This window comes from Solea solea, chromosome 7 (genome assembly GCF_958295425.1).
Source record: "Solea solea chromosome 7, fSolSol10.1, whole genome shotgun sequence".
Taxonomy (NCBI): Eukaryota; Metazoa; Chordata; class Actinopteri; order Pleuronectiformes; family Soleidae; genus Solea; species Solea solea.
This window is the reverse complement of record NC_081140.1, coordinates 5,683,553-5,709,821: the sequence shown is the minus strand read 5'-3', so window position 1 is coordinate 5,709,821 and position 26,269 is coordinate 5,683,553. Positions and strand designations below refer to the sequence as shown.

Below are 26,269 nucleotides of genomic sequence, written 5' to 3'. Positions count from 1 at the left end.
ATGTTTCAAATCAGTGAAATCAAAGCAGTTCAGCCACCACGGCACTTTGAAGATGAGACACTTGCTCAGCTTGACAGTTGCAGAGGTGTCTGTGACATGAAGCCTAAAGCACCAGCCATGACCAAAGAGATACACAAAAAATGGAAGGAAAAACATCTTTAGCAACAAAAAAAATCACTTCATTGGCTTAAAATTTATGAGCAGTAAAATGAATCTCTATGAGGATTTAAATATAGTGTGAGGACACATTTAACATTTCATAGTTGCATAGTGAAAACCACCCATTAAGTTTGAATAGAATAGAATAAAATAGTCTAACTGCAACTCCTCTGTCCTCTGTGAGACACGGGAATAAAAGTAAGACAAGCAAGCAAGACATGAAAGAGGGAAGAATATTAAACTGATCACTGATGTAGTAAATAAAATGGTTATTAAACAAAAACAACTGCGTTTGATGAGGAGACAACATATTTTTCACTTTTTAATTGCAAACACTTGGATACTTTTTTAAATATATTTAGGAAGATAAGTAAGATATAATAATTTTTTATGTAAAAACTCAAAATAACTAAATGTGGACAGGGTGTTGTGGACTCTTTGGTATCAGATTTCTATAAAAATGTGGACCACAAGCAAAATGTTTTAATCTATATAAACCTAAATGAAGATTTGCACCAACAAGCGTGTACGAAAGCATAGTTTGGACAGAAAATGTGATATTTTGAAGGCACAAGAATGCTGCTCTGCATTTCTCGCCTCACAATCACTGAGTGGACGTCATCTCCTGGTACATTTCCATGCAGTGTGAGGCTGTCTGCAGCTCAAACCTCCTCCCGCTCTGACCGTGTGATGATGGGAGTGTGTGGAGGTTCAATTCCCTTCCAGAACCTCCTGCTCAATTCTGCTGCTATAAAACAAAATAAATAAATAAATAAAGCATCCAACTTTTTGATCGCAGCAGAGTAACAGAGGTGTCGCATGGGCTGTGCACTGTGAGCTGGGACTTTCCCTCAGTGGAGAGGAGACAGGAGGAGAGCAGAGGTCAGGACAACGCTGAGGGACAAACAGGAGGTAAGAACCGATCCAGCAATGACTTTTTAAAAACATTATTTATTCTTGTTTAAAAGCCTTCATTTGTCTGTGAAGGAGATTGTCAAGCAGATTCTGTCAAAGTGAAAAAGTAAAGTTTGCTCTGAGTGTGAAATACAAGTTTCTTTCTGGAACAAATCTTTGTTTGGTTAGTGTCACGTCTCAGCAGCTTTATCCGCTGTAAATTACACTCACTTTGCTACACTTTTAATTTGCAATGATATACTGCAATATTTTGATAATGTTATTATAAGCTGCATAATGACAGGTCACAGATAAATGATCCCAGTTACTGAAACTGCAGTGTTCATGTGTTTAACCTGTGGTATTTTTGTGTTTTGCCTTAATGGTCCTAGTTTCAGATATAGAGATAGAGATAAAGTCATAGTTGGAGGATTCTACAGAGTGACTGTGGAGTGACAGCTGCTCTCGTGTCCTCAGGCTCAGTTGTTGAGTAACAGGAAAGATATTTTTACTAATGTAATATAATAAAAAGGAGAGGACATTTATTGACTTTGAGGAGAATACAGTGTGTGTGTGTGTGTGTGTGTGTGTGTTTATTAAGGATGAAGAATAAAACAGCTCAATTTTCACTTTTCAGCAGCACACACACACACACGCGCGCACACACGTGACAAACAGTGGCAGCTCCTGTCACCAGCAGACACTGAAGTCTCGATGGCATCGTGATTTACAAACGCGCGCCGTTTGCGACAAAAGCGCAGGCGCATATATCACCTGCGCCCTCACCCCCACACACACACACACGTTTGCTATGCAGTCGTAGTGCGGACACTCACAGACGCAATGCATCACTTAACCCCTTAACCTTACCCTTAACCGTCAAAAAGACCCTTTAAGAGGTGACAGAACGTGAGGACCAGGCAAAATGTCCTCACACACAATCTCCTTATTTTATTCTCCTCAAAGTCTCGTTTTTATTTTATTATATCATTTTATATAATACATTATTGAATAATTATTATTTTATAAATGATATTACATAGTTTTATTACATATATATATAAATAATAAGAGTTCCCTTACAAATATGTAGGTTTTTACATCCTGGTCGTCACGTGTTCAGATGGGCCTGCACTGAGTAAAAGAACCGCTTTTATAAAGTTGTTTTATTCAGGCCTATCATTGTAGTCGCGTTGTGATCATTTATTTATTCATTTATTTAGATTTGTCTATTTTAAGTTTTCATATTGTAACAAATTCTAATGAACAAAAAAGTACACTGTGGCAAAACATGAGGCCTGTACACTGTAAACTGCTGCAGCTGATGATTATCTTTGTGATGTTTCAAGTTTCCAATAACTTTGTTTTAATTTAATCTAATGCTTTTTGTACATGTATAACTGATTTAGAGTCATATAGTGAATGTTCTATTAGGATGGTTTTAAGATCGTTTTCTGTCAGAACTTGAATAATAATAATGAGGTTAAGGTCAAAGTTGCCGAGGAGAAAAAACTCGTTCTCTGAGGAAGATGAGTATTATTCTGTCAGCGATGTATATTTGTTTTTGGTTGTGTTTGTTTTATTGATGGTCATAGGAGCAACGATGAGGTGAATGTGCGTCTGTTAAATCTCTGCTTCTCCATCATTTATGAGAATGAATCTACAGGTCAGACTGTTGACCTACACTTTTATTTAAACACCGTCCGAGAGAGAGAGAGAGAGAGAGAGTGGGGGGGGGGGGGTTAAGACCTCTTCTGGCATCAACTTGGACCATGGACCAGTTGTCATGGAGACCACAGTCTGATCTTATGACGCACAACCTTATTTCTGAGCCTCTGGTTAAGGTTCAGAGTAAAAGGTGAACTGTGGTTAAGGTTAGACACTAACTGGTTAAGATATGTGAGGTGTGTGTGTGTGCGTGTGTGTGTGTGTGTGTGCACCCCACTGAGTCAGAGCGCAGTGAGCAGCGCACAGGCGCAGAGCGCAGCAGCTGAGCGGCACTGAGGCACAGCTCACTGACACACACATACCGACATACAGGCTCTTCCCTGCGGACAGAGTCGACATAGCAGCCGCTACAGCTCCAGCCTCCAGAGCAGAGGCCGCTGGATGAAGGAAGGAAGGAGCGGGCGCTGGAGGTGAAGCGCCCCGCTGCTGCTCTGCTCACTGCGGGCTGAACACGGAGGGATGGATTTAAGCAGATGACTGAGTGTTTGAGGTACAGTAGAGAGAGAGGTGCTGATTGTGTGTTTGTTTGTAAACAGCGCTGTGTGTCCAAGTGTGTGAGAGAGTAATGAGCTCGTGCTGCTGATGATGTGACAGTGATGAGACAGTCAGTCACAGCTGTTCTTATTTTTACTGACTAATACCTTTTCCCTTAATTAAATAACAAATATTTCTCATTTATTTAATTTACACTTGCAAACTAGATTTATTACATTATTTTACAATAGGAAAACATTTACAGCAATAAGGCAACATTACTTACAATATACTGTTATTATTATTACGAAATAATAATATTTATCATTTTAAAGCAGGTGGATATTGTAGGAAACAAATGGGTGTGTTTTGCAAATTTAAACATGAAGTAATGGTGTGATTATTTAAAAATATATATACTGACAAATACAGTACATGTGTTGTTTTTAACATATATTTTGTTGTTTTTTTAATGTTCGCCATCATTTTTTCTAAAGCATGAAGAACTTTCCTTTCCCCACTTCACTTCCCTGCTACATTATTTTAATTATCTTTAAAATACATTGAATAATTTAATTCTTTTGGATTACATGTGAGGCCTCAGATTTTTCATATTGTATTTCATGTTCACAATTTTACAATAAGTGAGTTGTGTATTGCAGTCAGGCTCAGTGGAGCTGCACTGAGGAGGAATGAAATGCTGTCAAACTCAGGCCTCCGTGCAGCTCAGCTGCAGACACAAAATGGCGGCAGATTGAAAGTTTGTGACCTACAGCTGCCTCAGTGTCAAACCTCACATCTCATTTCAATAATTACACTTCAACACTTACACTTTAAACACTACATGTTTGGTTTTTCTTAATGATTCATTATTTCTTAATGAACATGAGTGTTACTGTTCAGGCCTTCAGCTTGTTTTATTTAAATGATTTCTTACTGCACAAACAGTAGAAACAATTAGGATTGTGTTTGTTTTTATACATTATACACGTTCATAGGTATCAATATCTCACATGTAGGAGTGTGTGTCCTTTCACTATGAAACTCCACAGTGACAGGAACAGAAACACGGCGGTGACTCAGAGACAGGACGAGTGAAAGATCTGGGTTCACACTGTTAAAACCAGAAAAGAAAAGAGAGACTCCGTCTGTCCTTATCTTTATTAGCTTTCAAAGTTGTCTCCATCAGTTTACACTGGACGCCGCCTCTGTTCTTTCATGGCCGAGAGAGTGGCCACTCTGTTGTGTTTATAGGCCCATGCACATCCTTGGTGTGCGTCCAAAACCGCGAGGAATGAACGCCATGCTCTCATTTCACAGTTTCACTGTTTCAGGGAAGAGAAAGCAACAGGTTTCACTCACACACACACTGAATCATTTTCTACCTTGTTTCTTTGGACTGAGATTAAGATTGGTCGTTAAGATTTATTAAAAAGACCTTAAGGGAGGGACACAAACTTAAAGTGAGTCTGAAGCTGCAACAGCATCATCAGAGAGTCAAATATATAGGTTTCAAGTTTTAAACAGTAGTTTTTAATCAAAATCAAGCTGAAATAATTGTGTTAATCTGTCAGTGTGTGTGTGTGTGTGTGTGTGTGCAGCAGCAGCAGCAGGAGGAGGATGAGACACAGTGTGAAAGACAGTGTGCAGTGTTTGAATAGGTGTGAGAGACAGGGGGACGTATAACCGTCAACATGATGACAAGGATAAATACTGTGAATCCTCCACTGTGTGTCTTGCACTACATTACTTTCACCTGATTTTTCTCTTCACCTTTGCTCCATTCTCCTTTTTTTTTAAAAATGATAATAATAATAGTGTTTAATGCATGTTTAATATTTCTTCTTCAGATCAGGGTTTCACTTTAACACTTTGATAAAGTGAAACATGACGTGACAACATTTCATCAGCGTAAAGACCGTTTTAAATCTTTATCTATAATTAATGGAAAATAATGCATTTATCAGTGAGATGTTGCTTCATGGTGTGTCCATGCTTATGACTTGTGGATAAGACACAATTGTTATTATTGTTATTATCATTATTATTATTATTATTATTATTATTGTTATTAATAATAATATTAATAATAATTAAAAAACAACAACAATAATAATAATAATAACAACAATAATGTAAGGGCTACAAACATTTGCACTTTGAACTGTTATTATAGTTCCATACTTGTTTGTATTTATTTGAACGTTCATATACAAATATGACAAACACATTCATACATAATACTAAAGTCCAAGGTTCTCAAACTGTGGTACGTCTGGAAAAATCAGAGAAAAAAAACTTAGAAATACTGTTCTACTTTATATGGAGTCGTAGAAAATATAACAAACAAAATAATAATGACTCAAATAATAATAACAAGAGTCAGCTTATCTCTCGCTCCATCTTAATCTAATGTCACTACACCAGCGTGTGAAGTATATGTGAGGAAGAGGAGGACGATGAGAGAGCAAAGAAATCTGCCTCCTATGAAAAGTCTGTAGCTGACTGTATTTTATCATTGATGATAATGGTGTTACTTTAAAATCACAATATTTTCTCTGGTGATAACTGAAGACGTCTGTGTGCACAGTTAACTGTCAGCACACACCACGGGGCTCAAGTTTAAGCAAGTTCTCTCCATCGTCCGATCAAATAAATGACCAGTTTCAAACGCAGGAAATGAAATAATGACTGCATTTGTAGACAGCATGAAGGATAAATGCATGTGAACGCATGAACACAAACATTGATCATTGTATGAACACATTATTACTCCTGCACATGTGATAATTCTGCTTTTTTTCATGGAAATGTGAGATTTAAAAAAAGTGACACTGTTGTCTATTTTCAACAGGCCATTGAATATAATTAAAATATCTAACATTTAATTCTATATAATTGTCCTTCCATCCCTACAATTAACACAATTAAGGTGTGTGTGTGTGTGTGTGTGTGTGTGTGTATCTGGCATAAACGCTGACCTTGTCAGGAGACCTAAACCTGGTCCTAATGCGGTAGAACCTCATTTCTGAGGAACTGGTTTGGTTTAGTGGTAAAATTTGAATTGTGGTTTGGTTAGGGGCAAACCTGTGTGTGTGTGTGTGTGTGTGTAGCCCTGCTGACATAATGTGTGAAGGTGGATTGATAATTCTATTATTACATTAATAAAAACAGTATAATATTTATACACTGCTCAAACACACTCTGAGATTTAACACATGCTTTAAACCTTTTACCTCAGATGTGTGAAAGGTTTAGTTTTGACCGTTTATTTATTTTTAAATATCTTTAAAGCAAAAACCAATTGGAAACAATTTCAAAAGTTATTTTACCATAATAAACTTTTAAGCCATACTGCTTCGGCCTATGGTGTATGAAATATTAATAAAGATTTTAGGGTTAGGGTTAGGACTGTGTTTAAGTATAAATACATTTGTCACAGAAAGGAAAACATCATAATTGTGCAGCAAATCAGTATTATAGTCATTAGTGCAGGTACTGTATGCAAATATTAATCATGTCTCAAGGCAACATTAGTGATGTCAGCACACGGCTGTGTATGAGTGTTTGAGTCGACTGTGATGGCAGCAGGTTGACCAGTGCATTTCCACAGTTCTCGTGCTCGTATTGGATCCACGGCGTATATCGGAGAGTCTACTGTGTTCTGTCTGAGAAGTGTCACATGACATCTGTGATGTACGGCGGACATTTCTCTGTGCTGTCAGAGCAGCTCGCTGATGCCTCTGACAGCTGAGTATGTGTCTAATCCTGCAGAGATGCTGCAAGAGAAGGCTTCAGCTGTGACGGATGAATGTATGAGCCGGGTTCAGACCAGCGTGGAGACGGATCAACTCCCAGACCGGCCACCACTGGGCCCGTCCTCAGCCTCCGCCATTCCCAGCTCCAATGAGCCTGAGCAGGTAAATATGGAGAGTTGATGTCCAAAACACACACACACACAGAGAGAGAGGGAGAGACAGATGCTTCTTATGTGCACCCTGCAGACCAATGGCCTTTTTGTACATGTTTGTGAGTGAGGTTCAGACAGAACTGTAAAAGTCACTGATTTTGCTCAACATCAAAGGAACTTTTTTTTAAAGCTGCTCTATGTAATGTGTGCATCTTTGACAGGAAACTCTCTCTTGACACAGTTTTTGTTTTTGTTGCAAAACTGATTCCCGCTCTCTGCCGTTTCTCTCGCAGAAGATCGAGAGCATCAAGGTCGTCCTTCACGAGAGGGAGCTGTGGAAGAAGTTCCACGAGGCCGGCACAGAGATGATCATTACTAAAGCAGGCAGGTTGGTACAGCAGCACAAAACACACGTTATTCATTTGTACCGCGTGTGTTACAATCTCCACTCAACTCATATACAGTAGCTATATATATATATACATATATATATATACATATATGTATATATATGTATATACATATATATGTATATATATGTATATACATATATATGTATATATATATATACCTATATGTATATATATATATATATATATATATATAGGTATATACATATAATGTATACACATTTGTCCCCTTATTCTTTATTTAAATTTAAAGGTTGCTTTCACATATTTGTCATCGAAACAATACTTTTTACAGTAATCATAATCAAATAACATAAAATAAGTGCATTAAAGTAACGCCATGTCTGACCTCTTAATTCCATTGTTGTAACTTTGCTTCATAATCAGTGGTGGAAGAAGAATTCACAGCATCTACTTCAGGTGCTAATCCTAAAGATTAGTATTTAAATAAATGGTTATTTTAGAACTGACTGATAAAAGCAGCTCAGTGAGGCTCCATCTGCAGCAGCTCCACTGTATGAGCGTGAAGCCGGTGCAGCGCGAGCTGACTTTTATGATGAAGAAGTCGGAGAAAATGTGATGTTTGTCAGTGACCTCGCACATATACTGCAATCGTTCATCAGGAATACCAACTCCAAAAATGAGACAGCGGCCATTTTGGCGGACAGTTTGAAATATGTCAGGGAGTAACGGAGCAGTCGGGAGCAGCCACAGTGAGCTGTTATGTGAGGAGCTACACACCTCCAGCTCCTCAGCACACACACACACACACACACACACACACACACACACACACGAGCAGCCACAGTAAGCTGTTATGTGAGGAGCTACACACCTCCAGCTCCTCAGTACACACACACACACACACACACACACACGAGAATGAGTTCACAGTTTTGAACAGAATGTCTGAAATCTTGTTGTTGTTTGGTTTCCCCACAGAGCGACGTGACCTGTCATGTTAAACCACATTAGCTGTTAACTTTAGAAATTTACAAGTGTCTTCAAATCAACCACAGAAGGTTTAAAGTTGAACTCCAAACACGTGTACTTTTATTTGTTTGTTTGAAAAGTACACAGAGAACATACATCATTTTTACTTAGAATATTTGAAGTAAAAAGGCCTTGTTATGCACCTGGACCTCATAGAATGTTCTATCTACACATATATTCCATTTCTTTTGTGATTGACAGTGGATTTATAGCTGTGCAGTTAAGAAATTTCCAAAAGTAACCACTTACTCTAGTCAAGGAATTTAAGTAATGGTTTTAATTATGGACAAGAAGCATCATCTGTATAATAGTAACATATCGCAGTTGTAAGTTTGTCTCTCAGGAGGAGACGCAGCGTTCCTGCAGGAGTGACTACATAATTGAAAACACAAATGACTGCCTGGCTGCTGGGATTTAATGCGACCTGAGGATTAGATAGTGAGGCCTTCAGACATTAACCAGAGAATGAGTACACTCGCAAATCGACCTCCGCCTCTCTTTCCTCATGGGATTCTTTTTTTTTTTTTCTAGTCAGAACATTTCGAAGGTCACCACATTTTTTTTCTTTTATGCTGCATAACTGTGAGAGATGGGCTTTCCCTTGTCCAGCTGATAAAGTGGGCTCTCAATCCTTAAAGCCCTTTGAAGGCAGTGGTGTAGCTGTGCAGCTGTGCTGGGAACCTGTGTCCTGTGTGCTTTCACCTACAGTCGCTCTGCAGCGGTGGACGTCACCAAAGCCGGCTTCAAAACAAACTGTACGTGAAATCCATCCAGACTGGATTATTTATGGATGTTATGAATAGTGCGTGTGGAGTTGCTCACCTTGTTATTATGCAAAAGGACTACACACCTAATGGTGAAAATGAGTAAAGTACACTTATTCAGACAGTTGCACATACATCTGATTGTGTATTGTTAAAGTATATACTCAGGCTGCAACTAACGATTATTTTCATAATCGATTAATCTCTCGATTATTATCTCGTTTGGTCCAGAGAATGTCAGGAAAATGTTGATCAGTGTTTGCCAAACCTGGAAATGATGATGTTCTCAAATGTCCACAAACCAAAATGATTCATTTTTAATGATTTCTTTGTTATATGGAGCAAAGAAACCAGAAAAGATTCACATTTAAGAAGCTGAAGAATCAAGAAAATGTGTTTAGAGTAAAATGGGGATGTGGTTTCACACCTGGCAATTTGACCCTTGGGTGAAATTTGAACATTTTACTGAGAAAAGTCGAGTGTCAGTGGGAAAGTGTACAAAAAATGAAGCGGCCAGACTCCTCAGAGGCAGAGTGGATGTGCAGGTGGCTGAGTTAAAAGAGCGGGGGAAAGACTGTGAGAGGGAGCCATGTCAAAATGTTAAGTGTTATGTGAGTCATTTGTAAACATGACATGATAAAGTGGCTGTCAGTTAGAGCTGCACACAGTGGTTCTGTGGTGTTTTCAGAGAAGTTGGAATATTTCGTGATTGGAGCCATGTTGAACATTTTGAAGTGGAAACATGCTACGCAAACAGAAAAGAATGACTTTGCCCACATACTGTACACCTAATACATAACAGTAAAAGAAGACAAATGAAGGAATGGCAGAGAGAGAGAATAGTGAAAGTGTTTACACCATTTCTGGTATAAGAAGGCCACCGCAGTTGCCTGAGGGGTGAGTAGAGGGATCCTCCGTTTGTTGCACTTTGCAGTCTCACCATTAGATGTCACTAAGTCTTACCCACTGGACCGCTGTCACTCTTCGTTTGTACTCACAATTAGTGTGACTGTAGTGGAACTCCAGTAATTGTGTTTCCTCACAGTAGTTAAGCTGTTTGAGCATCGTCATCATCAGTGTAAAGTCATGTTTCCATGGAGTGGAATGGTATGGTTTGGTACAGTACTTTTTTTTTGCATTTCCATTAGGAATAGTTCCAAAATAACTGGCCCCTTCTGTTCCATTTTTGAGTAAAATAGTAATGTAAGGTCAGGGTGGAGCTAGACTGACTCCACCCACAACAGTTAGCTGATTGGGCATCAGAAAAACGTCAAGTCCTCGGTTGAAACATAAGTCTGAGCCAGGACTTTACCATTCTGAACCAAAAACAGCTTCATCAGCGTCATTTACACACAACAAATTCCCCTCTTGTCAGACACTGGGTCCTTTAGACAACATAATACACTTCTGCCTATAACTCCATCAGTCTTTAGCCACATCGCTGTGGATGTACACCATGGTTTCTTCTTCTTTTTGAATGGTGTGGTATGAATAGCCACCAGGGGAGCGAATATTACTGGTTGCAAAAAGAAACTGGAAGGAAGTCTATGGGGAAATTAATCCACATTTGACTTGATTCATAATATCAGTAAATATTTTCAGAACATGATGTTGACTTTTTTAAATTATTGTTCCCATACAGAGGAAAATCGAGGACAAAGTGAGTGGAGACCAGTGTGATTGACAGCTGGTATCATTTGGTTCACATGACTGAAAGACTACATCCACTTTTATATAAAGTCTGTGGTCAGCTGCCACGGAAGTATTAATTGCATGAACACATTGAATACAACAAATACATGAATATGGATTAGAAGAGCAGACATGATGAAAGAGAAAACTGCTGTGACATGTGAGGAGGGTCAGCAGAGCAGATGTGGTGTCAGAGGTGATGTAGACAGAGAACAACCACGCTGTCAACCACAGCGTCTCATATTTTCCCAACACTCTGAGCAGAAACCGGCTCAGTCCACTCCCATGCAGCACCTAGCTGAGCCCAGAAGACTTGTTATTGTGAGTGTCATTGTCCAGGCGTAATCCTCCCTTTATCTAAGCACCCAGTGAAGCTCTTCCCTCACTCTGCCTCATTGTACACAGCCCGTCAAGAGAGCGGCGGCCGCTTGATAAGAGATACTTGGCGCCCACAATAGGCTGACTCTGCTAGGTTGTAGCGCTTCATCATCCCCCAGCGCTCTGTTTGATCTCACTGTGGTACTGGAGATTCCCAGAGAGCAAATGGATCACTGAAGGGACAGAACATGTGGGAATGTTAAGAGAAACAGCTGGCACACACACACACACACACACACACACAGGTCTGTGCAGCTATTCCTGTTAGGACACTGCACTGACTTCTAACCTTCACGATACCTAACTATAACCTTAACTTAACCACAATTCAAATCTTAGGCCCGAACTTAACCAGTTCCTCAGAAATGGTAATCTGGCTCATTAGGAGCAGGTTTTAGTCTCCATGAGGACTACTGGTCCTTACAAGGTCACACACACGCACACACACACTGGTTTCCATGACTTCAGGAGACATTGCATTGATCCACATTAATTTCCTGTAGACTTACTTTAACCTTAACCATAATTACTAGTGCCCTAAACCTGACCCTGACCTTAATCTTAACCTAACCTTGACCTCAGCCTAATTTTTAAAAAATGTCTTACCTTACCTTAAAATGTAGTAATTTACATTATGGGGACTTGATTTTGGTCCCCATAAAGAAGACAAGTCCCCATAATGTGTTAGGTCCCCACAACATAAGGAATACCAGGTACACACACACACACACACACACAGATATCATACGTACACTCACCATCTTCCATTACTTCTCTAAAACTCACTCAGTGACAGAGTGTATATGTGTGCATACATATACCTAAAGTATAATGGGTTAACGTACATACACACATGTAAATACGTGTGTGTGTGTGTTATAATCTTTATTTAAGCCTCACTGAGATTAAAAGTATCTCTTACAAGAAGTTCCTGCCCAGGACAGGCACCGGCATGTTTAACAGGGTTTCAGACAGACATAACAACAAATAACAGTAAAGAAGATCATCATATTAAAACATGATTTATTCATAAATGATTTATCTAAAAGAAAGATGAAATACTAAAGGATAAAATATCAAAATATACAACATAACATGTCCAGCACTCAGCCAGAATTCCTTTAAAACATGTAGTTATTCAAAGCTAAAATAAAACAATTCTGTGAGACCAGCTCTTTAAGATTCAGCCTTTTTTGGAAATTATTCCGAGCTGATGTTTGGGACATTTAATTAAAATAAGTACATATTTTCCACCAAGTGTCTCTAAAACATATTATATTCATTTGTCAGAACCAAATATTCATGAGGTCCTGGAATAACTAAAACGGTGCAGACTCTTAATAAATCACTAGGACTGTATTAAATATAATTTATTTTAAATTCACCATGAACAACTTATTGCAAAGTGCAATGCAATCTTATATGGTCCAGTTCTGTAGCAGCCGTCGTTGTGGAGTGTATCACTTCTCTCTGCATGAGTGGGCTTCTTTGTCGAGTGTCTCTAAACGCTGCATTTGTCACGGCCGTTTGCCAAACTGTGTTTGAAGCACACTGAGATCCTCAGAACATTTGTTATTATTGGACCGAGCTAAGTTTGTATATTATCTACAGAACTGAGGCACGTTGTGACTCATCAACATCCATACGTGTCTGAGATTCCAGCGCTTCAGCTTGCTCTGTGCGGCGGGACACATTTCACTGGCCAGTTACAGTCACTTTATACAACTCAGAAGGCCACATGTGTTGACACAGGCTTCCATCTGCTCTGTGTGTGTACGGCGTGAGAGGAGCCAGAGATGAGCAGAGGTCTGTTTCAAATGTTCCTCGAGGATTAACCCATCTTTCAGTGAGCATGATACCGGGACTGATCTCTCCTAATGATTGGATTTGAAGCCTGAGCGAGAGATTTAAATTACCTGCCCTCAATCCCTAGCCTCTCTCTCCACCTCTCTACCTCTCTTATGTGAGAGAGTATTTACTGTAACATGATCGGATGGTGTTAGCACCGTGAGCCTTTTTGAAGACTGGCGCTGACACAAAACAGCGAGTATGGCTGTAGGTGTTTTGATGCCATGGCTCCCTCTGAATCAAGTGTCTGCACCAGTGATTTAACAAACGCACACATAAACTGCAAGAGCCACTTGAGCAAAGCCCGACGTCTAAACTGTTGTCCAGTCTCAGCCGCCATTAAAAACCACTTAGGGCTTTAATAGGAGGCACAGAGGCCTTTGTGAAATTTGCTTTAGTGCAGATGGGATGAAACTGTTTTTGGTTTCCCAGCTGAAGTCAGGAAAAGTAGCTCCTCTGTGTGTTTTTATTGCCTTTACTGCTGTATTAGCATACTCTGTGCTTTTAAAAGATTCAAATATTATATTTTTGGCGTCTCGGCCTCATAAGTATAAGAGGATTTTAGTCTTGTCCCAGGACAGACGTGAAGGTTGTGACATTAGGGACACCAAGAACAAGAGCTTTGGTTGGAGTCCAACTGTGGAACATGCAACACAACAAGTCATTGTCATTAAATCAATGTGCAGTTAAAGGACAGCGTCAGACTCTGCTCGTCTCCCAGTCCCATCATCTGCAAGATAATCTGATCTTCACCAACACCGACGGTAACGATGCTACATGATACACACACTCACACACAGCTGTGTGGATTAATACCATGATCTGTGTAGAAAACGTTAGACCTGTTCGCAAATTAAAAGGTAACACAGCACAAATGAAACTGACCTCATGTCCATCATGTAGAACACACATGGGCAACATGTGGCCCCTATAGACCAGATCCAGCCTGCAAACAGGTCTTCATCCAGCCCGTGACAGCGGCATGGGTTAGCTCAAGTTGACAGCTCGACTGACAGACATGATTTTAGCAGTTGTGATGACGGAGGCGGAGCTAAGATGAGCACCTCAAAACAGAAAAGTTGCCTCAGAATGTTGTGTTTTTCAACAAGATCGTGTTTAAGTCTGATATAGTGAGACATGTGAGACAATACTCACCTTCACAAGTGAAACACAGCAGCCAGACCTTTATTTTGAAAAGTCACAGGAAAGGAATTGTATGTTATGTTTGAAGTTGCTGCATACATGGCTGCCCAGTGGAGATTTTGGATTATTCCTTTCTGTTCTTATCAGAGTTGTGGGTGGTTTGTTTCGAATGGTTTTCATATGGTTCATTGTTGTGTTTGTAACAGATTACACTTAATTCCATCTTTTTTTTTACATTTTAAACGTAAATGCTATGCATGTTGCATTAAAAGATCTTTTCAATGATTACTATTTCTCTGAAACCTTTCATTTGTGGCCCTTCACCTGCTTCATCTATGTCACTGTGGCCCCTGAAAAAAAAACATAACAACAACCTTGCTCACCCATGATGTAAAAAATCACATTTACATCAAGCATGGCTTCTGTTCGGGAGCGAGGACTTTTTTGTACCAGACTGTATATAAGTCTAATAAATGTAAAGCTCACTGATTAAGGCCAGACTATCCGTTTGTATAACTCGGATCAGTTCCTACAACAAATGCAAGCATTTCTAACAACTTTAATCCTTTTAACAGGAGGATGTTTCCAAGCTACAAGGTTAAAGTGAGTGGGATGAACCCCAAAACCAAGTACATCCTACTCAGTGACATCGTCCCTGCTGACGACCACCGCTACAAGTTCTGTGACAATAAATGGTAAGTTTGTAAAGTGGCCGAGGGCTTCCTCACTGCCACTGAAATACTCCTAAAAATCAATCAGGTTTAGATCAAGACTCTATAAAGGTTGTTGAATAAAACAGCCTTACTTTTCTTTACCAGTTATAGTCAGCAAGTAAACGTTGTCATGTGTCAAATGTCAGACCAACATTTCACACATGAAACATACCACACAGCAGCTGGCTCAGATTGAAGGTGCTGACAGTGAGGACTGAGTCAGGAAAACTTCGGTCCATGGTCTTGCAGGTCCGTTTGATTCCCTCGTCTGGTTTCAGAGGGAAATTGTTGAGTTTTGCACCTGTAACATGTAGCTGTGCAAGAGTGTTGTTTTATTCTTTTAATATTTTAATGTTTTATTATTTTAAAAGTTTAACAACGTAATGCTAAAATTGTTTTAATACTTGCCAGACTACAAAGAAAAAAATATAAAAATTTTCAAGAAAAAAGTCACAATATTATTATTTAATTGCATTTTAAAATGTAATTGCTCCGCGTTGCTTCCGTTGGTTTATTGATAACATAACAACTTTGTCTCATACTATTACGACTTTTTAAATATTACGACTTTATTTTCATAATATTGTGAGACTTTGTTCTCGAAATTTTAAATATCATTTTCTTTCTAGTTTGGCCCTAATACTAGTGTTTCCCTGGCATCATCCTTGTTCCATGTTTTAATTGCTTGTTTTGTATTCATGCAAACATGTGCTTTTGCTTCTTTTGGCCAGGACATTCTTGAAAAATAGATTATATAAAAAAGAAAAGAAAGGAGTGTGCTCTGAACATTTGCACAACTCTCTGCGAGGATTCTTTTCCTACTTAATCCCATTATTTTATATTCTGACAGGAAATTGAAGGGAGTCCATAGAGAAAATCAGAGTTTCTTGCTGGCAACAACACATGATTTACTGGTCTATTGCTGCTTTAGCTGATACATTTGTCACTTGAATACAATATTTTAAAAGACCAGAGTGACTTATTGGTGGAGACAGCAGTGAATGTGGGCCATGATGTAAAATCACTGATTTTTCTTTCTGAATAGGTCTGTAAACAAACAGACACCTGACACACCACAACAGCTGTGATAGTTCATGGTTATCGAATTACATCAACAGTAAAAACACGTTTGAGCCGTTCAGGCTTAAACGTGTTTGGACTGTTTAATAGCTAGTGGTCATGTGATCCGAATGGCAGTGACATGACGAGTGTGCAGACAGTCCAAGTCACATGACGGATCACGTTCAACAGAAAAGAGGCTAAGTAAACAAATCATGAACTGGAGCATCAACATATTAAGATATCAAACACATGCCAGTATAAAAACAGGAGAAAATCATCAGAGGAATCAAGTTTCCCAAAGAAACCAGAACACATTTGACCTTAATTGTAAAAGAGCAAACGAGTTTTGTTCAGCAACACTTATTAGTCATGATGTTTTAGCAGAGGCTGCAGTTCCCAATTACAGTGAGGGCTGAGAGCAGTGTCATGAGGACTGACATGAGGAACCACTGACTCCTTAAAGCCCTTACATATACAAATGATTGGTTTCACATTAAAGATCATGTATTAATAAAGTGTTTTTATACTTTTACTTTATGGGCTCTCCCTTGAAATCAACAGGATAGTCATTATTGTGAATTTTGAAGAAAAATACACATGTTATTTTGTTCTTCCATCTTTAATTTAATGAATCTCTTGTGTGTTTTCAGGATGGTGGCTGGAAAGGCAGAACCAGCGATGCCGGGGAGACTCTACGTTCACCCAGACTCGCCTGCCACAGGAGCTCACTGGATGAGGCAGCTGGTGTCATTTCAGAAACTCAAGCTTACAAACAACCACCTGGACCCTTTTGGACATGTGAGTATCTGATCTCTACGCGATCCCATCATTCTCGTCCATTACAGTAGGTTTGCATTCGACTCACCAGCTCGGTAAAAGTTCAGAGCCTAGCAACAGTTGTTTCATGGTGGTATCACTGAATGGCTGAATTAAAGGTACAGTACGCAGGTTTTTTTGTGTTATTGATCTATAATTCAATAATAACCTTGCAAAAAGGAAAGAGTCAGATTATACATGCATTAAATCAGCTGACACGTGTCATCTGTCACTTATGAAAGTGAAGCTCAACAATTGATATTTGATGAAAGGAAATAGTGATACGGGTATTATATCTTGCCTGGAAGAGGGTGGATCAGTGGGAGAGTGAGTTATCTTCTGACTGGAAGGTTGTGGGTTCGATTCCCAGCTCAGCTAGTCTACATGGCAACGTGTCCTTGCATGACCCTTAACCCCCATGTTGCTTCTGCCTGGCAGTGTGATAGAAAATGTGCCGTATGAATGGGTGAATGGCAAAACAAGAATGTAAAGCAGCTTTAAATTGTGGTCATCAAGACTAGAAAAGCTCAAAATAAAGACAGACCATTACTATTTAATTAACAACCAATCAAACTGCTGGATTCTAGCTTTACAATCTCAAAAAATGATTTAAACTGTCATCAAAAATATTTCAAGTATTTGTAAAATAAACAGCTTATTTGAGACATAAATAATCACAAAGCGATTTTTTTTTTGGTGAGATTACTTAAAGAAGAATGGAAGAAAGACATGGAGTGCACAGTAGAGGATGGAGGGACAGACAGCAGAGGCAGAGGGAGGTGAAGAGTGTGACTGTGGCAGCGCTCCCCACGGAGACTCAGGGATAACTTGTCTGAAGCCATCCCATCAATGGGCGCGCTCATTAGGTTCATAACCTCTCAGATCAGTGGCGGGGCCGGCTGTCAGGTTGAGTTGAGTGCCTGGTCAGTGATAAGGGCGAGTAATGAGGACACAGCAACTATAGAGGCCGAGCGGAGCCCAGATGACGCCCAGACCAGGAGGTGTGTGGAAGGTCAGAGGCTCTCACAGGAGACTGAAGGAAACCTCCATTCACTACTACTTATGCTCATTACAGACTCGTTTCTGCTCCTTCTTTTGAGCTCATACTGACGAGTTGTTATTATTCACTTTTAAAATAGAATTCTGTGTCATCAGGAGATGATGTGAATCTGTGGTCTACAGAGTTCACTGAGTGTAATGTAGAACAAATGTTCTGTGGTCTACGTACTTTTCCAGGGTAGTTTTTAATTTAGCAGGCAACCAAAATGTTTTTTTTGTTTTGTTTTGGATGAAAAGATTTAAGAAATAGGATACATTTGGATGAAATTTGGATGAACAAATGTTTTGTTTTAATTTCTCCATCTAAAATATAGTTAAATAAAAAAAATATGGCACTTAATTAACTTAAATAAGAAAGTCTAACAAATAAAATGTATTATTCTTATTGTTATAATTATTATTATAAACATTTATTGAACAAGAACTGTCCAGGGTGTCAGCTGAAATTGGCACCACGACCCTCCAGTGGAAGATAAAGCGGTAGATAATGGATGGATGGATTTATTGAACAAAACATACGGCCTATCTTTACATTTGTTTGTCTGCACTGAACTGCATTTATATATTTTGGATTAAAAAAAACAAAAAAACATGAAACAGGTCATCACATATTTGGAAGAGAGTGACTTAATTGACCAATGCAGATAATTAAATGCCCAGTGTGTAAAATGTAGGTGAAATAGTTAATTGTCAGAAATTGAAGATTAAACAAAACTGATTGTATAAGTCAGTGTTTTTCCCTAACCCCAGAATGAGTCTTTGATATTTACATGTTTTTTTTTTTACAATAATTCACAATGAACAAACTAAACCCCCTCAGAGTGCTGATGCTACAAAGGTTCTCCAACATACTTAGTAGAGAAGGGAAAGGCGAGGTGAGGGACATTCAGCTGCAAACATGCAGCTTTACCAATAATAAATATTATCACTGTACCTTTAAATTGTGTGAACTGATGAATCAGTCGACTTCTACCTGATGAATTTATCTAGTAGTAATGATTGTTTCTTCTCAATATTGTGCCAAACCCACATAAACCACCATCCTGTCTTGACAGTGAACGCTGCCAGCATCAGCAGTAAAACTAAATGCTGTTTACAGCGAGCAAACAGCTGGTAGTCACCTGCAGTTCAGACTTTTAGCTGTACATTTATACATTACATTTTATCTCCTGTGATCACAAGTTTAGTTCTTCATCCTGCAGCAGTATCTTATTTTCAGTAACAGCAATTATTCCCTAAAATAAACCATGAAGCAGAGAAAAAAGCGGCTTCAAATACTGGCGCTGGACGTGATCTGGGAACGATCCAATGTTGACGTTATTGTCTGGCGATCAGGCTTGTGTTGTTATTAGCACAGTCAGTGCTAATAAATAATTCTTATTGTCCTCTCAAGTAAATTTTATTTTATATCAAGGGAGATAAAAGAGCATTTTCTTTAAGGAAGGCTTCCATGATGGCTGCCTTCAAACAGTGATCCAAGAGTCTCCAGTCTCAGACAGCAGAGCAGACAAAGGTCAACAGAGAGACTCTGGTGAACCGACCAATAGTTGATCGCTGTCTCCAGCCTGCCTCAGCAACAGAAGCATGTGAGCGCGCCGCCGTTCAGCGCTCAACCCGAGCTTATTGCTCGCTGTGCCCTCCTCAACCTTTGCCTCTCGTCGAGAGCCTCCTGAAGGAGGAGCGGGCTCCTCATGAGAGTGTCTGAGAGAGGAGGGGAGCCGAGGTGCAGAGCTTGACATTCATCAGCCCTGACAGAGCTGGACTAGTGATGACCCCACTATTGTTGCTAACGCTCCACTGGGCACAGCACTAGGCTGTGGTGAGCGGTGGTGGTGAGTCGACCTGCAGCCACCCAAACAACCCAAACACATGCTGCCTGCTACACTGATGCACAAACACTCAGAGTCCCCATCAGGTGTGATGGAGATGAGACATGCAGAGAACCAGCGTGCTGATATGAACAACAGTGCATTTTTAAGATGTTAGTGGAGGGGAAGTTGTATAAGCATATTAACCAAAGTGTTACCCCCTTTACACAAAACACACAAAAATAAAGTTATTCATGGTTTTAGTATCAGGTTTGATGGTCTGCTCTGGAAATGTAAAATATGAATTAAATAGGCATTGCTACAGTAAGTGAGGATGAAACGACAACGAAGGCAATACCAGATTTATTATCAATTAAGTGACAAATGTTCATATTCAAATAATAGATTTAATTTATTAAATTACTTCAGCCAGTTTTTTTCTTTGCTTTCGGCTTCTCCCTGTCTCGGGGTCACCACAGATCCAAACACTTTTTTTTTGCAGAGATTTTGATGCTGGATGCCCTTCCTGGGCTCTAGGAGCATACAGGATGTAGTCATCACGACTGGGGTGAATTTAAAGTGTGCAATTAACAATGAGCAATAAGCAATGGAGATTGGATAATTTGTGCAGGCATAACCCAGCCCTTGACCCTGTGGGCACTCAATCCTGCAACCCTCCAAGTCCCCTTTCCACTTGTTATACAGAATCAGAATCAGAATCAATCAGCTTTATTGGCCAAGTATGTAACACATACAAGGAATTCGACTCCGGTTTTTCAAACACACGCTGTACATGAAACGTAGACATCAACATAACTTAACATACATTTGACAAGAGTGAATAAAAAAGGTGACCAGAGGTCCGGTTTATTTTTAAATATATATATATAAACGATAAGGTGCAGATAGTGAATAAATAAATAGACAAATAAACTGGTCAAGTTTATTGACCAGTACAGCACATGTCATTTGTCTTTGTTTTATAAATGATGATCACTGCGTGGACACTGTGCATTTTTTTTATTTTTTTTTACCTTATATTTATTATGAATTTTAAATATTTTTAATGTTTTCTGGATTTTATTGTGTAATTGTTTTATTGATTAGTTCTGGTACATCTATAAGGGTCTCTCTTCAAGCCAGAAAGTAGGTAATCAGGAACTGTCAGGAACTATAATTAATATGTCTGTTGTACCCTGACAACTGTTGTGTACCACACCCCCGTCGCTGTTGTGTGAGTGTTGCTATACAACAACTTTAAAATGAAATGTGTCTTCCATAGATCATCCTGAACTCGATGCACAAGTACCAGCCCAGACTACACATAGTCAAAGCCGACGAGAACAACGCCTTTGGATCCAAGAACACTGCCTACTGTACTCATGTCTTTCATGAGACAGCCTTCATCTCTGTAACCTCTTATCAAAACCACAAGGTATGGCGTCTACTAATGCACTGATCAATCTAAATATAAAAGTTGTTTTTAAATTCAACAAGTACTTCAATCATTTAATTTAATGTTCATAGATAACACAGCTGAAAATAGAAAACAATCCATTTGCCAAGGGATTCCGTGGTAGTGAAGAGGGAGATCTGCGCGTTTCAAGACTACAAGGGTATGCGTACATGAAACGGAGTCTTTTGTAAACTTGAAATACTGTGTACAAATAGGTTATCACGTGTCTCAATATAAGAATCCACCTTGTCTCCTTGAAAGACTGTGTTGAGACGAATTGTTGACATCTGACTCTGTCGTGTTTCTGTCGCTCTGAAGGAAAGAGTTTCCGGTGATTTCAAAGAACATGGTTCGTCAGAGGCTCATCTCCTCACACAGTCACCTTGCAGGGAAACTCGGAGCGGGAGTTCTGACGGGACATCCTCAAGTCCTGTCCTCGTATCAGTACGATGCCGGGGTTCCCATGTCAAATGCAGACGCCCAGGATTCCATCGCAAACCACTTCACTCAGAGCAGAGATCCCGGCCTTCTGTACCACTGCTTCAAACACAGAGGTATCTCCTTTGTCTCTGTTCAGTAATCATACAGAATTGAGCTATAGCTAAGCCCCGCCCTTTAAAACAGCTGTACCAATCACAGTAAGTATCACCTTCACAGTACGATCTGAGCTAAGACATCCATAGAAACCATCCAAGCATCATTGGTTTCTGGTGATATATGAAGTTGCATGTAGAAAAATAGTAAACCAATGTGCAGTGGGGTAAATGCAAGTCATTTAGATTTAACTTTATTTATTTTTTTAACCTTTATAACTACAGTTCTGATTCCAACGGGTCACAACTGCATGTTATTTACTTATATATATATAATATACAAAAACCAATAAATGGGAGGAGGAAAGAGAAAAGAACAGAAAAGTAAAGGAACAAAGCTTCCAGGGGGAAGATCTGAGGTTTGAGCATCATCTGGTGTTATACATTATATTATATATATAGTAATATATGTTTAGCATGTTTAGGTATATAGAGAGAAACTGCAAATACATGTTTATCAATATGTACAAGCTGTAACTTGTTAGGATGGCGAGAAGCTCAGCTAAACACTCTTTGACAACATTTTCTCTCAACATAGCTCTACAGTAACACCAAGCAATTCATCAAAAACCACTTAAGCTTCATGCTAACGACTTTACCTATACATTATATGAAAGAACTCCCTGAACTCACTGAACCGGCAGTCAAAGCAAAAACACCGACTTCAGTGACGTTAACCTTTGATTTTTTTGTAACCAGATCTTTTCATTTGAATCCAGAATCTTGCCGTTTTAAAGCTAACATAATGTGCAGTGTGTAAGGAGAGGGCTTAGCCATGAGTCAATTGAGCAATTTCCATTAATTGTTCTATTTAAAACCAATGAAATTAATTTTATAATTTGCAGATAATGCCCGACACCTGGAGCTTGGCTGTAAGCGGCCGTATCTGGACTCGTCATCTGTGGGTTCAGAGGAGCATTATTTTCGTCCAACACCTTCTTACGAGTCGTCCCTGCTGTCCCGTCCATACTGCGCAGAGGCGATCGCCTCTCGAGAGGCTTGTATGTACGGCAGTATGGACGCAGAGTCTGGATCTGGTGCAGTAGACTCTGACGACTTGGCCAACTCCCCTTCAGTAAATTGCAACATGTGGGCTACGATGCAGCCCTACCCTCGCTACAGCGTGGAGGGCGTTCCGTACCAGCCCTTCACGGCTCACTTCACCAACGCTGCCGCAGTCACACCGATGGTGCCACACCACACCTCGTCCATGGTGTCGAGGCCGCAGGCTGACTTGGGGGTCTACAACTCCTCGTCAGTGCAGCTGCCCATCATCCCTCCATCCTCCTCCTCTTCTTCTTGTTCTCCAGCTGTTCCGGGTTCCAGAGAGAGATCAGGCCATCCGTCTCTGTACCACAAGAAGCCAGGCTCACCTCTCCGACCTCACAGAGATTTCTCAGCCTATCCTACTCAAGGTACCATATCCATCCGGGATCCGTCCTACCAGTACCAAGTGGGGCTGAGCAGTGCAGGGACTCACTGGACTGAGAGCTAACATGGACCACTAGAAAAACCATTTTTGTCCAACGTACAAGTCTGAAATGATTCAAGGTTTCTGCTCCACTGCAGCCTGTCGATGCCAATAAGCAATGGTGGCCACAGCTATGAATGAACTCTCAAGCAACTGCAGTAATATGTGCAAGGCAGTGGCTGACATCCACTTATAGATATGTAGCATTATGTGTCACATACAGTAAAGTTGTTTCTTCATACTGAGATGCAAAGCATAGGTATGATCAGTCCTTCAATTATGACAAAGGGAGCATTAATCTTGTTAACAACTTATTATTGTTTTCAAAACAAACATAAAAACAGATATGGGGGAAATTAGCTATTCTTTTTTATACAGGGCTTTTATATGTTTTGATTTACAGGTTAGTCTTCCAAGGACAACAGAGCAGTGAAGGTTAATGGCTTCATGTAGAGCTCTACTGAAATAAAATGAGTTCTAAGGATGAGGCTGACGTTATTACCTCTGCCATGGAGGTTAAATCTGAGCTGCGTTTGTGTCTGATTGTGAGTAAAATAACTTCAAAAGTAAAGAACTGATTTTGATGAAATCTTCTGGAGATGTAGACCCAGTGGAAATCTGGACATGGCTCACGTGTACTGAAACTGTGGGGAAGTGAGTGGCGATGGCGGAGGTGTGTGCTCTCTGAGTGCTTTATGTTTCGTGTTGTCAACAGAAACGAAAACACCGGCCCTCTCTCAACACTTTCTCACTTTCCTTCTGTATTTGTGGCTTTTGCCTTCATGACCAGAGGCTGAAAATGTCATTCACATTCACAAACACTAGTTCAATTTTAGAAAAATCCCCACAGAGCCAGGAATTGTAGTTTACAGGACATTTTACTCAAATAAATAGGTATATTTTTTTAAGCTCTAGTTCAACCTGAGGAACAACATATATCACACACACCCTTTTGATCATGGCAGCCTACTTAAGTTGTCAGAGCACTGACCACACTTAAGCTGCCTGCTTGCTGCCACACTACACCACACTAGCATTTCAAAAGCCTTAACTTCTTATAGGCCAGACTCTGAGTCTATATTCCCGCTGGGTGTAGATTATCATTATTATTATTATTATTATTTTTACTTCCTTCTCACTATTACGCAACGCTTAGTGCTGCAGTGTGTGGAGTGACAGGATTGATGCGTAAATGGCAAATATCAACAATGTAGTATAGTATTTTTACTTCCATATAGTTATTCCAGGTGGGTTCAATCCATCATAATTTATAAGTATAGCCCAAGTAGAGTATTTCTAGCACCACAGCTTCAGCTCACCGAACCCTCAGAAAACAAGTGCTACGGATGAATGGATGATACAGTTTATGTGAAATGAGTTGCATGAAATTACAGTGGTTGTGTTTATGATGAGGACGTGACCTGAAAGTCTGGGCAGCAGTGGAGATGATTGACCTGAAGTGTCATCTGATTGTTGGTCTCTGTCCATTTCACTAGATTATGTGACAATAACAAAAATTCAGTCCCTAAGAGCCAATGTACAACATTTATAACATTAACAATCCTGATTCTACTCATGTGCCAAAATTAAACGTTTATAATTATATAACGATGTTTCAAGTAAAGAGGAGTGAGTTTAAAAGGAGCTCAATAAAAGCAGCCAGGATGAGGTGTCAGTGTACTGGTCTGTTCACATGCAGCATCTTCTGAGAGCATTAAGTAATGAACCAGGTTCGCCACACACATCCCGTGTGATGCGTTTGTTTTTCTGTGCACATCTGCGGCACACCGAGTTGAAAATATTTCACTCTTTTGGAATGCAGCATCTTTTGATCCTCGGTCCAAAGAAGTAGGTCAAACTGGTTTTAGTTCACGCTGAAATAATCTTTGAGCCTCCGTCATCCAGAAGACACTCCCGAATCAGGTGGTGATGAAGAGGATGCACACGGAATCAAGTTAAAGTCTTTCTCTTTTTCGTATCTTTCTCTTATCAAAGCATCGCTGGTAATCCCAAATTTGTTTTTTTCTAGTTTTTAATGCATTCATTAATTCAGTAACGCTGCAGCAACTCCAGTCCTCTCAGAAGTGCATCAGCATGTTTCAAGCATTTTTAGACACTGCTGCCTGTGAACAGCTCTGTACACACTTACTCTGTAGATCTATGCTAGTTGTGCATGTGGTAGGTTGTCAAAGCTTGGCTCCAAACAATATTCTAAAGAGAACAGCAGTGGACTCAGAGGCAGAACCAGATGGGAGCTTAAAACAACTGTTGCTCAGCCATAGTTAGTAGCGTAAAAAAAGAAAAGAAAAAAGAGCTGCATACAAATCCCACTCTCGAATGACTATACTTGGAAAAAATTCTCTGACTGCAAACACAAAACAGCCTCGACAGGAAAGCTGATAGAGTTTTGTAGTAGTATAAGAGGGTAATAATTGGGTAATCCCTCGTATTTTTATGTATTGTTACCTTTTTCATTTTGTTAAAATCCATATAACATTTTTCATTATTATACTGACGTTTTTGCACATCTGATAAATAAACATTTTCATAGCTCTATTATTTTTTTTGCTGTTTTTCATTCGAGAACAGCACAATGGTTCTAAACTACTGTAAGAAATGATCATTTTTGCTACCGTGTTATTGCATTTTCAAATTAAAAACTGAGTTCATTTTGTCACGTCGCATGTGAACTGTTTAAAATATAAAACATCACTGGACATACATTCATATTGGATGCAATCAGTATTAATGTTCAGTGTCAGTGCAGAGGGTAATATGCCTTTATTGTAGCTTGGAGGGAACTCGTCACATCCATTCACTGACGAGTACGTGCTGTTCTCTCCAACCTTTATAATTACGTATGACCTTTCTTTAACCTTGCTTTAAGGGTTTGAGTTA

The 26,269-nt window shown here is 39.6% G+C and overlaps 1 protein-coding gene across 2 annotated transcripts; it reads left to right on the top strand.

The window, feature by feature from the left end:
* Positions 1 to 862: 862 nt before the first annotated feature.
* Positions 863 to 25,636, top strand: tbx4 (T-box transcription factor 4). 2 transcript variants are annotated; one of them, XM_058633219.1, is made up of 9 exons: positions 863 to 1,071; positions 7,030 to 7,175; positions 7,459 to 7,553; positions 14,969 to 15,088; positions 16,819 to 16,966; positions 21,134 to 21,286; positions 21,379 to 21,467; positions 21,626 to 21,861; positions 22,746 to 25,636. In XM_058633219.1, exons 2-9 carry the CDS (start codon positions 7,032 to 7,034, stop codon positions 23,393 to 23,395), a joined length of 1,635 nt encoding a protein of 544 aa, XP_058489202.1. In that variant the 5' UTR covers positions 863 to 1,071; positions 7,030 to 7,031; the 3' UTR covers positions 23,396 to 25,636. The 2 variants fall into 2 exon arrangements, with proteins under 2 accessions (XP_058489202.1, XP_058489201.1); XM_058633218.1 differs by lacking the exon at positions 863 to 1,071 and adding an exon at positions 3,050 to 3,271.
* Positions 25,637 to 26,269: the final 633 nt, after the last annotated feature.